Source organism: Brachyhypopomus gauderio, chromosome 6, assembly GCF_052324685.1.
Source record: "Brachyhypopomus gauderio isolate BG-103 chromosome 6, BGAUD_0.2, whole genome shotgun sequence".
Lineage (NCBI taxonomy): Eukaryota > Metazoa > Chordata > Actinopteri > Gymnotiformes > Hypopomidae > Brachyhypopomus > Brachyhypopomus gauderio.
Window position 1 is genome coordinate 25,250,411 of NC_135216.1, and position 16,507 is coordinate 25,266,917.

At 38.4% G+C, this 16,507-nt stretch overlaps 1 protein-coding gene and 2 long non-coding RNA genes across 3 annotated transcripts; all 3 read left to right on the forward strand.

Annotated features, from left to right (window-relative positions):
* Positions 1-189: 189 nt before the first annotated feature.
* Positions 190-3,396, forward strand: LOC143517446 (uncharacterized). Its single transcript, XR_013131947.1, has 8 exons — positions 190-1,112; positions 1,211-1,278; positions 1,396-1,445; positions 1,555-2,164; positions 2,248-2,426; positions 2,550-2,621; positions 2,851-3,084; positions 3,291-3,396. It is a non-coding gene; the product is annotated as an uncharacterized LOC143517446 (long non-coding RNA).
* Positions 3,397-4,422: 1,026 nt separating this feature from the next.
* Positions 4,423-6,171, forward strand: LOC143517448 (uncharacterized). The gene is made up of 3 exons (XR_013131950.1): positions 4,423-4,549; positions 5,836-5,951; positions 6,135-6,171. It is a non-coding gene; the product is annotated as an uncharacterized LOC143517448 (long non-coding RNA).
* A 4,017-nt stretch (positions 6,172-10,188) lies between these two features.
* Positions 10,189-15,555, forward strand: LOC143517444 (vascular cell adhesion protein 1-like). The gene is made up of 6 exons (XM_077009958.1): positions 10,189-10,393; positions 11,306-11,632; positions 12,355-12,615; positions 12,703-13,032; positions 13,326-13,580; positions 13,768-15,555. The coding sequence occupies exons 1-6, from the start codon at positions 10,240-10,242 to the stop codon at positions 13,857-13,859; spliced, it is 1,419 nt and encodes a 472-aa protein (XP_076866073.1). The 5' UTR covers positions 10,189-10,239; the 3' UTR covers positions 13,860-15,555.
* The last annotated feature ends 952 nt before the right edge of the window (positions 15,556-16,507 follow it).

The following is a 16,507-nucleotide window of genomic DNA, read 5'->3' on the forward strand; positions in this document are numbered from 1 at the left end:
AGCATTTATTATCGGTTTGTTATAAATGAATGACCTGAGGGACGCACACGACGTCACAAAACAACAACAACAACAACAGCCGCTGTGGACGGAGGCGACCAGAAGGGGGCTGCCTCACCGTGACAAAAAGACTGGGGCTATTCCACAAACTCCAAAGACATAGGCTATGTCCAAATCACAACTTTGTATTACAGGTGTTAAGAGTTTATATGCCTGGAATTATGTGATATGGATTCAAATGATAATAATCATAGGTTCGAGACCATATGGTAAACTTCTTTTTACTAGGCAATTGTAAATCTTTACTAGGCAATACAGGATCTACAATATGAGGCAAATATGTAAACAAACACTGTATGTTGGTTGTATGTTGAGGTAAGCTGTAGGGCTGGACCCGAATATTCAGATATTCGGATATTCGGTCATTGAGTAGGTATTCGGTTTTTAATTTTGGTATTCGGATATTCGTGGTTTTTTTTCTTAGCTCCGCCTCACTCTAACGTTACAGTTCCGTTCAGGTTAATGGCGGTATATGAGAGGCAAAATGCATTAGGTATTAGCAGTGCTTAATTTGTAAATCAAACGATGCCGGAACGCAAACAGCGGACAACATAAAATGTTGCCGGATCGAGGCAGACAGTTACCGGAACGCACGCTTCAAAATTAAAGAGTTCCCGGATCATATTCCAGCAGGATCCGGCTCAAATTAAGCCCTGGGTATTAGGTATTTTTAATGTGTGTGCTCCGTTATTAAATTTGGCGTTTGTTTAAGCTTCCCTGTAATCTATAATAATTTAATATTGATTTCTTTTGAAGCTATTAAAAGTCTGTTGTTTACAGAATGTTTCTCCCCGCGTTTCATGTCTTTTTTTGTGTTTCCCCCCCGATTTTTTCGCTGCGCACATCGGCCCAGTGTCCGCGGCTGCTCCGCTGCGCAAGCCGGTGTTCTGTCGATTTTTCCTACCCATCGAAAATTCATACCACGGCTTACTGCGCATGCGCAAGTCCCTTTTACGTCACTATTTTGGTGGCCGCCTACTACACCCATCGAATTTTCCTACCTTCTAGCGAATTTCAACAGTGCAGTACTATTTAGTCCTTTCAGTTGTGCAGTAAGTTTATTTCTTGTTTATAATTTCTTCTTTGTTTGCAATTGCAATGTTTTCAACTGTGCATTAAGTTAACTGGTTGTTTAAAATGTTTTAAACAGCGCCGTTTCACTACCTGTTATTACCTATTTATTACCTCCATCAAGCCATTTACTCCCACCTCAGTGCAGTAAGTGAACGTGCTCCTTTAATGTTTTATTGTTATTTATAATGTTTTTTTAACCGTGTAACAAGCGTTTTTCAACTGTGCCTTAAGTTAACTAGTTGTGTAAAATGTTTTAAACAGCGCCGTTTTACTACCTCCACATCAACACCATTTACTCCTACATCAGTGCAGTAAGTGAACGTGTTCTTTTTTTAATGTTTTATCGCTATTTATAATGTTTTTTTAACCGTTTATCAACTGTGCCTTAAGTTAACTAGTTGTGTAAAATGTTTTAAACAGCGCCGTTTTACTACCTCCACATCAACGCCATTTACTCCTACATCAGTGCAGTAAGTGAACATGTTCTTTTTTTAATGTTTTATTGCTATTTATAATGTTTTTTTAACCGGGTAACAAGCGTTTTTCAACAGTGTAGTACAGGTATTTCAGTAATACAGCAGTAAGTTGACTCGTTACTACATGCGTTTCTTCCTTTAATTGTGTTGGTTCATCGACACACAAATGTCGTTTGATTGACCTGTTTGGAACACACATGAAAGAGAGAAGTGAAAATCTTCTAAATCTCTTAAATTGGTGACCCCCGACGTTTGTTCAGTTTAACATTATAGTATATGAGATAAGTGAGCTCAGAGAAAATGTGTATATCTATGCACACAATATATGTATAGTGTTTGTTGAATGTCATTTTAAAAGTTTATGTCCAGACAATAACACTTAACATATAATATACTTTATTTGATTCTTTTCTTATTTCTGTCATTTGTGATAGCCATGGAAAACAAGTGGGAAACAGTATATGGTTTTCTGTCTTCTGGGTCATACCCATCCGGATATGATAAGTCCCAGCGACAAACCCTTCGGAGATATGCCTCCAACTTTCAGCTAAAAGGTTAGTGTATATGAATTTTGAGTCATCTGTGGAAAGTCTTTGAAACGACTATCTCATCTATAACCATTGTTGTCTTGATTTAGCTGGAGAACTCTTTTATGGGAAAAATAGGAGAGTTATTAAAACCAAGGATGAAGCCATGGGGCTGTTTAAAGAGTTTCATTCCTCACCCATGGGGGGCCATTCGGGCATCTTAAAAACACGGGCATCCTTGTGCTCCAGATTTTACTGGCATGGAATGTCAGTTGACATTGACAACTGGGTATGTGTTTTTTGTTTATTAATTTATATTTTCTGTTTTTTCCCTAATTTGTTAATTTAGAACCAATTCATGCATTTTCAAATAATTGCAAGCCATGTCTACATAATTGATTTTATGTTAAAGGTATTAGAATGCGATAAATGCCAAAAAATTGGAAAACCTTTGACTGCCGCCCAACCACTACAGTGCATTAAGGTAATGCAGTTACTTGCAGTAACAATTTTTAGTGAACTTAAATGTATGTGCGAAATATTATTATTAAAGTTTATTCAACATTATCCTTGCTGTAGTGCACAAATTCTAATTAGATAATTGCGCTCAGTTTGTAATCAACAATGTCCGTGATCAAAAATCAAATCATGTAAGAAATGTACTGTGATCTGCCCTACTTTTAATTATAGCTTATTTGTTTTTTGGTTGGTAGGTCTCTGCGGTCTGGGAGCTAATTGGTATTGACCTAACAGGACCATTACCAAAAACTGTCGATGGCTTCCAATATATACTCACAGTGACTGATTACTTCTCGAAATGGGTAGAAGCATTCCCATTGAAGAGCAAATCAGCATCCGAAGTGGGTAGAAGCCTTTGTGCAGTCATTTACAGACATGGCTGTCCAAAACGCATCCTTTCGGATCAGGGACGGGAATTTGTCAACGACGTAAGTTTTTTTTTTTTTTTTTTTTTTTAGGTTTTTTTCCATAATAAACTGGAAAACTTTTTAGCAATCCTAAAAGTTTTTTAGGATTCATAGTTGTTTTGACATTATTCTTGTGATGCTTGTGATTTATGTTATTATGCATGCTAATTGAGTGTTTATTTTAAACATAGATTCGATTACAATAATTGTTTTTTTGTTTTTTTTAGCTCAACCATAGGCTTTGTGAGATGCTACACATCGAGAGGAGTGTAACGGCAGCTTATCATCCACAAACAAATGGACTGGATGAAAAGACGAACGATAACATAAAACGGTACATTTTTGTATTTAATTCTACCCCTAAGTAGGACTTTATGGAAAGTAGCAAATATACTTTGTCTTTCATGCCATTGCAGACCAACATTTTCAGTTGTTAATGTAGATAAATTTCTGAATTTCATGCCTGCAACACAATCCAAAAAGGTGCTAAGAGTACAGCCATCAGGTAAAGCCAACCGCTTTACCTGGTTTAATCTTTTTAAGCTGATTTCTCACTTGGGTCGTTGTGAGGGTTAAGTTGCTCCAGGTGTCTGTGTGTTGTTCCTGGAACCGGTTTGGTGATTGTGAACAGCAAAAGGTGCTAATGGAGGTATTTGAGGGGGCAGACACTGAGTACCCCTGGGTCAGGACTACACTTGTAGACAAAGGCTGCAGAAGAGGTGTTGGATTTGGAGGAGGGGGAGAGTGATCAAATCTATTGAAAAACAGATTTAAGTCGTTCACCCATTTCTGGTCCCCCACCACCTGTGACTCTGGCTTTCTGTGACCCGAGATGGTTTTTAGGCCATTCCAGATCCCCTCACATTTCTCTGCTGTAGCTGATCTTCCATTCTCCTCTTGTAACAGGCTTTCCCCTCCAGAATCTTCCTCCTTAACTCCTTCTGTATGTTTTTAAGCTTGTCTCTGTTTCCTGATTTAAATGCTCTCTTCTTTTTTTTTAGCAGAGCTTTTATATCCGGGTTGATCCATGTTTTTGTGGTTACAGTGTTCTCCACACAGAAATGAACATAGTCAGTAATGCAGTGTGTGAGGTTATCCAGGTCTTCCCCATGAGGATCACACAGTACTTCCCACATAGTTGACTCAAAACAGTCCTTTAACGCCTCCTCTGTTTCCACAGACCATTTCTTAACTGTGCAGGTGACTGCTGGTTCTCTGTGTATGAGTGGTTTACACACAGAGAACCAGCAGTCACCCGCACAGTTAAGAATATATATATTCTTATATATATTCATTCATATATTTATTCATTTGCAGAGCCCTTAAAAAATTAGTGAACGACCAGCAAAATGATTGGAATGTTTTCCTGGATGCCACTCTGTTTGCCCTGAGGTCCAAAGTACACACCACCACTAAACACTCTCCATTTCTTTTGATGTATGGGAGGGAGGCAGTGTTCCCTTCTGAGGTTCCCAAAGAACTGCCAGTAAGTGTGCTCGTGGGCAATTTCCAATTGTAATTAACTACTTGCTACTTATTACTATAATGTAAGAACTGTCCTTTTGATTACATCGCCAGAAATAAATTATGCATGGCAAGTTAAAATTTTTAAATTAACAGAAAAATAACACCGAAGACACAAGTTCCTTGTCCACTTTCAAGGATGACAGCTCAATGACAGATATTCAATGTAGTGTATTCACTAATTGTGGCAACATTTTTTTGACTATTTCAATTTAGCTTTCCACCATTATTCTCCCTGAAGGCGGCTGCAGCGAGTTCCTTGACTCTAAAACAAAAGCTATGGAAGCTGTTAAAAAACAAACAGATGAGAACATATGTAAGTCTCAGGAAAAACAAATAGAAGCATATGCCAGAAAATCGCAGAAGAAGTACAAAAATATAGCATATCATGTGGATGATGAAGTACTTGAGGAAGCGAGGAAGGAAAGGTGGAAAAATAGAACCCGATTTTTTTGGTCCATATGTTATACATTCAATGTGTGGTAAACTTGTCAAATTAAAGAATCAGGATGGAACAATACTTAAAAATAAATACAACATTGGCCATTTAAAGCCATATAGAAGATGCCAAGCAGGACACAAGTTGGACAGGTCACTGTCCTGTCAGCCAGCCAGCAGTAGCAGCATGTCTTCCCCCAAGAACAGCTTTTCAGCAGAGTGCACCAATCAAAATTTACTGCGGTGCTCAGTGATACACTTTGCTCCGAAACAATTTGATGACACAATACAGGTCCAAGCAACAACAGTAGCAGAGAGGCCTGCAATTGGAAGCTCATCAAGTGTTCAAAGAATCATTCAAAATGAAGGTGTTATAATTATCTCAGAGTTTGACCAGTTGGTCCGTTTGTTGCCAGTATGGTACTCACCAGGTTTGCTGTGTTTTTACCAGTGTGGTACTCACCAGGTTTGCTCTGTTTCACGTGTGGAACATATAACCTATGTTATGGACATAATAACCTATGAAAATGCAATATGTGTGCACACTGCTTCCTTGGTGTAAGCTCTCTTCATATTGATTCTCCCACAGTCCGTGTTAATGGTTATAAACAATTGTTAAACAAATATTACATTTGCATTGATTAGGTTATCATGTCTAAATCATTTTTGGTTGTTTGCATGTTATGCATGTTGTGAAATTTGCATGTTAGTACACTGTTCATTTTAAGTTGGCCTGTTGGCCCTGTATTTGCCTCATTTATCAATAGATAATAGGTAGGGTGATGCTAATGTTTACATATTTATTTTCAGTTTTGAGGCTCTGGAATTCAAAAGACCTTAACCAGGTGGAAGCAGTTGTTGGGCCATACAAATTGTATGATTCATCTTTTAGAACACTGCAAGAGATGGCATGGGTTGCTGATGAAGTAAGATTCAGAAATACATTTGTAATGTGTCCTACCCACTATTTTGTTTCAACTGGCTGGACACTTTTGGTGCTGGATTGAACAATTCGGATCGGCCCAGCAGTTGGAACAAAATCCTGATGTAGATTTTGACTTTCTGGACACAATTGTATATGTTTATTAACAACTATTATGTGAATGCAGGTGATTGATGCATATCTGCATCAGCTGATAGAAGAACATAAGGCAAGTCGTGTTTAAGTATAGTTATTTTGAAAATGTGCTTCTTTCATATTTTTCCCTACACTAATTGCTGCTTGGTGCTTTACAGATGCCTGTATATCAGCTGAATGCAGTGGTTGGGTCTTCCTTGGTCGCTGGGCAGTTTCGATGTCTCAGAAATGTATGTGCACCTACACAATACTGGTCACTGCAACATTTACTACATTTAGAACCATAGCTAATACTTTCTCTTAAAAATTTAATGCAGATGAAGTTTCCAGTTGAGGACACCTGGCTGTTCCCTGCCAATACTGGTGGACATTGGATTCTTGTGGTGTGTGTTCTCAAATTACATAACTCCAATGTTGCTTTGATTTACAGACATTACTCAACTTTTATCATTTTGATGCTGGATTGTACAAAACTTGCATTGTATTTTTTATTAGATTGTCACCATGTCAAGAAAGATAGTCTCCATCATTGATCCAATGGGAAATGAAGGATCATATGAGAGAAAAATTTTGCGGAACTGGAGGTAATACTTCTTATTGAGAAACATAATTCATCTTTGTTACAAAGAAATGCACGCTTCCAGATTATAAAATGTGTCTTGGGCCAAATAGGAATTTTCTCAATACAATTGGACACAAAGATTCCGGTGCTGAATGGCGAACAACAGTATTCAAACACAAAGAACAAGAAGATGGGAGCAGTTGTGGTGTTTTAGTAATGAAGGTATATATTCACTTTTTCAGTTTTTGTTCACAAATATCTTCAGGCCAATGAGTATATGATTTAAGATTTCAACTTTTTGTAAATAATTGATATTGCAGTTCGCTGAAGAATTCCTTTTGACTGGAGCTGTAGAAAATGTGCAGACAACACAAGCAGCTGTTAGCACTGCACGAATGGGGATAGCCTGTTCATTGCTTGCACGTAAAGGTGAGTTTTTTTAGCATTACCATACAACACATTACATTTTGTCCCTCATATATACTCTCGGAATCAATTTCGGTTAGATGATTAGAAGAATATAAAGTGTTATTTACATTTAGCATAAGCCTTTATCCAAAGCGACTTACAATTACAATGGAACACTAAACTGAGTAATTGAGGGTTAAGGGCCTTGCTCAGGGGCCTAACAGTGACAACTTGCTGATGAACAGTGCGTCATCAAAGATGATTATTATTAACAGTGCTTTGTCATCTAACATTATTATTGAAGTAACTAATGTCCTAATATGCCGACGTAATGATAATAAATATGCTTCTAGGTAACGCAGAGGACTACTGCACAGTTTGCTCTATGCTGGAAGGGGATGCTGAGAAGAGCATGACTGAAATGGTACATATTTATTTATCTGCATATATGCAGTACGGTTACAATACAATCAGTAAGGATTACACATAATGCTTGTAAACATTATAGATGTGTATTTTGATTTAGTTGTTTCATGCAGTGTTTATGGTTTCCAATTGACATGTTTAATTTTTTTTAGGTGCAGTGTGACATGTGCAGCCGTTGGGCACATTTTGAATGTGTCCATTACAGCAATAACACCAACTACCTCTGTAGAAAGTGTACAGATACAAATGTAAATTCAATAATTTAATTTTTTTTTTGTAAAGTGTACTTGAGGTGAAAGGCACTTATAAATAAAATACATCACTACAAATATGCTGGAGGTTTTTTCTTATTATAGTAAACTGCACTTAACCCTGTTTCAAAGAAAATTGTTCTTAATGACCTATTTGGAGAAATAAAGGTTATTACTATGGCAGGTAAGACATTGTTGTATCATAAACAACAACCTGGGTGTCTCAGATCTTGAAATGTGCATACGCAGCAGCCACTCAAGGAAAATGGTGCTTGTATTTGAAATTACAAATTAAACTGATTCTGAAAACAGCCAAACTTTATTAGAAAAATCTATAACAAAGCATACGCAACACTGGATTCAGAAAAATCTGACTGAAGATATTTCTGGCATAGCCTATTGCTCATAGTTTTTTCTGCTGTTAAATGAGTCTAACTAGAGTAGATGCTGGTGATGCTCTTATTTAATGACATTTAGGCTGTCGAAATTTCCTACCTATAGTGTTGATGAACTTAATGCTGGTTTATAATGACATTTAGGCTGTCGAAATTTCCTACCTATAGTGTTGATGAACTTAATGCTGGTTTATAATGACATTTAGGCTGTCGAAATTTCCTACCTGTAGTGTTGCACTTAATGCTGGTTTATAATGACACACAGGCTAAAAACGTGTTCATTCAAAGATGTAAACAATCCAATTTGCTTGTATTATTATTAATAATACATTAATACGCAAAATAAAACTTTTATTTTAAAGCTCATCCTACTTTTTAAACGCTGATTTGCGCTACATTACTACGTTTCCATAAGGTAAACAAATAAGAGATACGTCTACAATACTACTTTTTAAACGCTGATTTGCGCTACATTACGACGTTTCCATAAGGAAAACAAATTAAGAGATACGTCTACAGTACTACTTTTTAAACGCTGATTTGCGCTACATTACGACGTTTCCATAAGGTAAACAAACTAAGAGATACGTCTGCAATACTACTTTTTAAACGCTGATTTGCGCTACATTACGTTTCCATAAGGTAAACAAACTAAGAGATACGTCTGCAATACTACTTTTTAAACGCTGATTTGCGCTACATTACGACGTTTCCATAAGGTAAACAAACTAAGAAATACGTCTACAAATACGCGATGCCAACGGACACGGTAGGAAAAATCGACAAGGTAGGAAAATTCGACAGACTAGTCTATAAATACTCGCTGCCAGCTGATACGGTAGGAAAATTCGACAAAGTAGGAAAATCCGACAGAACACCGGCCCAATGAATAGCTGTGTTTTTGTGTTTTAGTACTTGGGTTATAGGCCGACTTGAAACAAAAAAAATTGTTTGTCCAGAAAGTATTTTATATTCTTAAACATTGTTAATTATATTACAGTGGACGAAAGTCATTGTAAATTGTGTTGTTGTTGGCCGATTTCAGTTTAATGATGTGCAGTGCGTAGCTAAATAGCTGTTTTTTGTGGTTTTGCACGTAAGCTATAAGCTCAATATAAAAAAGTTCATTTGTTTAGAACAGGGTTAATCAACTATATTGTTCTGCGGGCCAAATTTGGCAGATAGCTCTGGCCTGCGGTCCGGGGGACGTAACACTCGTGACGGAGTTCAGCGCTATTTTCAATATTTTCAATAGCGGCGAAATAAATGCTCCGGTTTAAAATGAATTCTCCCGTCAAAATTAAGAAATATTTTTAACAATTTATTCTGGGTCCGGATGGGATGGCATTTCCGTATCCAGTAAATCAGGAATGAGATTGGGTCCGGACAGGACTGCGTTCGGGTCCGGATCCGGACCGCGGTCCGCCAGTTTCTGACCCGTTTTAGAAAGTATTTTATATTCTTAATATAATTTGTTTTTAATCCGTCTTATTTAAAAACGAAGCTTCGAATATTCGCTTCGAATCAGTGCCGAATATCCGGAGCTCAAAAAACGCTATTCGGGCCAGCCCTAGTAAGCTGAGGTCATCTCCACTGGTTCTGGCTTTAATTTAACACGCGACTAAAACCTAACATCGGTATGAGGAGGCCAGGGTGCATGTGAAAGGGCAACGTTAAGGATAAGATCAGTTTTCATCGATCGTGGTTGTCAAAAACCAAGAAGACGGTTCAGTTTGCAGGGTCGATTTAAAAGCTTATCTGGTTCTTTAGGAATACAGTGTTGCTCGAAACCATTACACAGCTGAAAAACCTTGTGTTAGCAGATGACGAGCTAATGATATTTTCTTGATTAGTTATTTTATTGCTTTTTAAAATATGTTTTATTTTTATTTTTCCGCCCATGTCGACGTCGGTAAGGCTAGCCCTGTGATACAAACAGGATCTTGTTGATTTGAATCAAATACAGTTCACATTGTTGCCGGAGTGGGGGAGGGCGGGGGGGGGGGCGTCTTCCTGGGGTGGGAGGCGAGGGCAGGAGGGGTAGATTTGCTAGATTTGCCGAGGTAAACGTTGATTCAGAAAGAGCAACATCGAATGAACTCATACATGTGGCGAACAACCACCGCCAAGAACACAGAACAACGACCAGTACCGACACGGTGCCGTAAAATGGCATTTCTGTACCATTACCGGAGTGTGTATACATGTCTTATTCTGGATTTGCTGGCGCTTCCCAGTATGCTGGACGGTGGGGGCATTTTCTTCCCATTTCTTTCCTATAAGCTTGTGGCAGTCCAACACTGTTACTGAACTTCAGAGAACATTTAGCGTGAGATGTTTTTGCTGTAACACTTTGGGTCAGCGACTGTGGTCATGTTCCGCGACCTGGACTGTTCTTCGGGATCACATTTAGAACTGGGCTGTTATAACGTAGATTGTGTTCAAAATATACGGATAATGGTACGGCGCTTGTATTTGTGTCCACGACCGCTAGACACCGAACAAATCATGATGTTTGATATTTAGATAGTGTTATTTAGCAGGATATTAAACTATTTTTTGACTGATTAGATGTTATGTCTGGAATTCCACTAAGGAAGTTCAGGAACCAGGTCCACAAGAGAGTTTCCTTCCTGTGGTAGCATAACCCTTATGCGCTTTTTCTGTTGTACCGTTGTACATTTGTACAGCACATTTGTACATGGACGTGGCATGAAACTTAACTTAAATGTAATATAACTTTCTCGTATTCCTGCTTATGCAGGCGCAGAGGCTCCGTGTCACATTATTATGAAACCTGCTTCTGTGGTCCTAGAGTACAGAGACTCTGTTGAAGTGGAGTGTGTTAATGAATCAGTGTCTTTGAACTTGCACTGGGAATTTTTAAACCACAGAGTCAGAGAAGTGCAAAGTAAACAAGAAACAGGTGCTCAGTATGATGGTGATTGCGACTGTGGGAGTGGCTGCGTGCGCGGGGGTGTGTGCTGGGATCGGCTGCTGGCCGGGTTGCGCGCCCTCTGGTGGCGACCCGGCCCCCTCACCGTGACAATATGTACATAACATTTCAAAATTCTATGTATAGGTTTGACAAAAATGTCTCTGTATCTTTCAACATCATGCGTTTTACTGACAAAAATATAATATGCTTTCCTCTTGTCAGGAACTCCAGGCATGGTGTCCATCAGTGTTGTGGGACACACAGGACCAGTGATTGAGGGCGTGTGGTATGAGCTCCGGTGTGACATTCAGAATGTCGCTCCTGTTCACCTCCTCACTGTGACGTGGTACAAAGGATCCACTGTGCTGTCGTCTGAATCATTTAATCACACCAACCCTTTAATGATCAAGTCTACCACACACTGGATCCGTCCCACCTTATCTGATGATGGAACTGATTACCGGTGTGTGGCGAAGCTCAGACAGGATCCAGCAGGATCTCAGTCTACAACTACTGTGACGTCAAATGGACTTATTCGTACAGTAAAGTGTGAGTACTCCACAGATTACATTGTCTCCTTTGCACTTGATAAAATGGTTCTCTGACATCTTAAATGTCCGTTCAGTGCCAGCTGATGTTTCTAGTCGATCTCTGAGATCCTTGCTCACCATGGCTATCGAGGACATTTAGCAAACTCAAAGGCCCAATTTACGTATTGTCTTTCTGCCTGTTACACATGAATTAAACCATGCAGAACTGAGTTATTTGAGCTGGTTGCCCAGCTTAAGTGTTAATACACAAATAAGCAGCTTATTAAATAACTTTGCAAATAAAACCAGATGGGTGTTTAGGTGCAGGTGTTTGTTTAGGTGCTGGTGTTTAGGTGTAGGTGTTTAGACTCAGACTTATTAAAAGGTTTCACCACTTCGCAATCTGATATATAATCGGTTGTTCAACAATGTCTTGTGATGCTCCATGTGGGTAACCTCTCTAGAAATGAGGAAGAAAGGGGAAATTCATTATCAAATACAGAATAAATGCTTAATTCCTTGCAGGTCCTTCATATGGCCTTCATATATTTCAGATAACCATTCACATGACACATTTGAACTTGACTCAGTCTTGCCCATTCACATATTTGACCAAGTGAAAAAATGAAAAGGAAAAATCAAATGACCAAAGGTTTATGGACTGATGCAGATTCATAGATTTTCCCCATTAAGCTCTGAGCAGGTCACCTGAAGGTTAATGGTGTTCATCTCTTCTGGCAGGTAACTGTCCTGTTGTTCTTCAGCCTCCTGCCGTGGTGGTGGAATATGGAGACTCCGTCTCGGTGAACTGCTCCTATTCCCAAGACCACATTGGGTTAGGCTGGGAGGCGTCTCAGGGACCTGTAGACTTAACGAAAGATGTCCAGTTCATTACCTGGAGCGTGTCCAGTCTCGTGCACTGGGACATACGGCCATTGTGCTTCATCAACATAAATGAACAAGGAAACCAGGACAGAAGGCATCTCCCAGTTATAATATATAGTGAGTGTCTTACTGGTCGCCTTTAGTACTTGATATTTTCACTGAAATACAAAGAAAAAAAACTAAAAAACAAACTTTTTGTAACAGAAACTCCAGACAGTGTGTCCATCGGCTTCATGAATCACACAGGCCCAGTGACGGAGGGCAGACAGTACAAACTCCAGTGTGACATTCAGAATGTTGGCCCAGTTCAGCGCCTCACTGTGAAGTGGTACAAAGGACAAACTCTACTGACAGAAACGTTCTTTAATAATTCCACCAAGACTCCAGTGGACCAGTCTGCTACACTCCAGATTTCCCCCAGCAGAGATGATGATGGAGCTGAGTACTGGTGTGAGGCAGAGCTCAGACTGGGACCAGTAGGACCTCAGCCTCCTCCTACACTGAAATCAGATCCTCTCAAGTTTACAGTGTACTGTGAGTCTTCTTCCGAATGTTCCTTCTTCTACACATATATCTTATGTATACATCACAACACTGGGTTGATCATCATATTTTGTAATGTAGGCTACAAATAGACAGTAATGCATAAAAAAGATTTTTAAAATTCTAATTCTAATTCTAAATTGTGCTTCATCTTTCATCTTTACTTGCATTTTTCTGTGCACACTGATTTTTAAATTATCTGTGATCCGATTCTAAGTAATTATAACAAGTTAAATCCACAACCGCAAATTGTGACATGTATAACACAAAAATCTTCTCCACAGACGCGCCAGAAATCGTGTCAGACATTGTGAACTTAGTGGACGTATCGATATTGAGGGACTTGTCACTGACCTGCAGTGCTAACGGGAATCCGGAACCTGACGTGGAGTGGCGGTTTAAAAATCAAACTATAGCCGCTGGGAGGCGACATAGTACACTAAAGATTTCTCGAGTCACGTCTGCTCATGCTGGCCTGTATACTTGCACTGCTACGAACCCAATTCAGAGCCAGACATGGGAAGTCGTGGTGAAAGAAGGTAGGCTATTTGAATTTAGTCTATAAAATATGTTTCCTTTGGTAATCTCATGTAGTCATTACACATGACCTAAATGTTTATGATCAAATATTTATGAATATTCAAAAGGCAGTAAGAGAATTAACCTCTGCTTCCTACACTTATTTAAATTATTTCTAATTATCTTTATTCTTTTCTATCTTTTTAGATTACAGTATCCTACAGATATGTATACCAGTTATTTTGATTATATGTTTTATATGTATAAGTGTATTTGTCCTTTGGCTACGGAAGAAATGACGAACTGGACGCAGCACAAACACTTCACGGAAGGGAAGGCAGCTCGAAGGCTCTTTATTCTTATCCAGCACACACACACACAGGTTTTCTACCGCCAACATGCAGATTTCTAACGCTCGCCTGAACATTTACGTGTATAAGGCGCTATACTGCCACCCTATGGTGAACAACTTAAACAACGAGGCTACTTAGAACAGTTTAAAACAAAAATATGACATAAAGCGTAAGCATGAAGGTATTCACATGTTGTTGAGAAACAACTGACATGGGTATTTTGGACAGTTGTCAGAAAATGGCTAATAAATTATAAACAACAAACTGTTACATACTGAATTGCAGTGTTGTATAAAGTATTAGACACCCATACTTGAGTAAAAGTACAAGTACCCTATCAAAAAAATTGACTTGAGTAGAAGTTGAAGTGTTCTTTAAAAACTTTACTTAAGTAGAAGTACAGAATTATTCAGCATTTTTTGTACTTAAGTATTGCAAGTAGTTTATTCTAAAATGTATTATTCAAGTACTGAAAGTAAAAAGTACAAGTATTGTGTTTTGAATTAATTAAAGAAAGCCGTCAAAGTTTGATTTTCAATTGTTTTTATATATCACTTACAAATCAAAGATGTCAAAGACCACAAATACAAGTGTAAATGACCAGGATCATCACAGAGTTTAAATTAATTTAATTTGGGCTTTGTGTGTTGATGTATTTACATTCTGTGGATGTTTGTGTGTGTGTTTTGTATTTGTATAATTAAATTTGTCCTGCTGAGAATGCCGTGGATTGCACAAGGCGGAGGACCTATAAAGGTAGAGAAGTCACAGGTGGGCGTAATGAGACGTAGCTGTTTGTAACAAGCCTAGATGCAGAGTATATTGCGGGTTTGCATTTTTTCAAAGAAAATATTGACGCCTGTGTCTAAAGACGGAGTAAGGGAATCCGTGCTTGTAGTCCTTAGCGAGGTATGTCTTAGTTTGTATGGCCTGTATATGGTTGGTGTGTGAGATTTGTATGGAGTGACTGATGTATTGTTTGTATTTTATTCAGTTTTCACAGCGCTATGAGACGAAATAAATGAGTTTACGTTTCATGAGCAAAAAATAAAGGAAACTTAATTGCCTGTCGAGACTCTCTTTGGGATCCAAGGGTTGCTACAATAAGTGTTCTGTGTAAAGGTGTAGAACTATGGAGATAATTCTGTAGCAAAACTTGAGAGCGTGAAGGACCCGATTTGAGAACTTGTAAAACAAAATCTGTACGTGTATTTTTAATTTGAGAACTTGTAAATTAAAAGTTGCACTTGTAGTTTTAATTTGAGAACCTGTAAACTAAAAGTTGCACTTGTAGTTTTAATTTGAGAACCTGTAAACTAAAAGTTGCACTTGAAGTTTAGATTTCCAGCTGAACAGCTCAGGACAGGATAACTGGTAGTAGCCAAATACATTGATTGATTTTTATTATACAATTATTTCATAATTAGTAATACATTGTTAAAAATGATTTAATTGATTGCATATGGTCAATTGTAGCCGGCAGTCCCCCTCCTGGCCGCTAGGGTGCGCTTTGCCCAGCCAGTAGTAAATGGCTAACCGGAATGTAGAGCCTCAGTCTTGTGTTGTACTGTGTGAAGGTGCCAGAGAGAAGTGATGCTGTATTATTGCTGTATGAAGAGAGAGCTCGTCGAGTAATAAAACCGCTGCGACTGCACGGCGATTGAAAAGAATACTTCTGGTGTCCAGTCTCCCTTCTTTTCCCCTACGACAACCAAAAAAAATACACAACGCAGAGCCAGCGGGAAACTCAAGGCGGACTGAGTGCGTGGTTGTTAAGCGCAGGACACAACGGGTTACATCTTTGGTGCCGTGACAACCCGGATCGCAGTCAGCAGTCACAGATTTGGTTTCTATATCCTTTGAACTGATATCTCTGTTATTGGTTTTGAATAAAACAAAAAATAATTATTTTATATATATATATATCATATATATATATATATATATATTATTAGTATATAATACTAATAATAATCATTTTTAGTACAGTGGTTGTGATCCTGTATCTAGAAATAGATGATGTGCTTGTGATTTAACTGGTAAGCCCATAAATATTTGGGTGTATTATGCTAGATGGTGGCAGTTGTAGTAGCACTTGTATGCTGAAGTTCGTATAGGCTACTGGTCTGAAAAAATTATTCTTATTTTTTTTTTCTCTTCAATTGATTTTATTTATTTATTTTTTGTCGCAAAGCACATACACTGTTTATACATGCATATATATTATATATATATATATATATATATATATATATATATATATATATATATATATATATATATATATATAAGCACCCTGCTGTACAAAGTTAACTCCCCCAAGCTTAATCAGCAAAACAAATGGATAGCGGTGAGACCGCATGCTCGTATGCCATTGCCCTAGAGTCCATTCTTTGCACGGTGGAAGAAACACAAAATGGCGGTTACCCCTTTGCTGACAGGGATGGAAAGTTAACTCGTCAATTCCTGAGAGGATTACATGATGAGGAAGTGTACATGCGTATTTCCCCAATGAAACCTGTACTGGTGAGAACTACGTTACCCAGAATGCTGTGTGTAGGGGCTGGGGGGGATACTGGTTAATAAATGGAAAT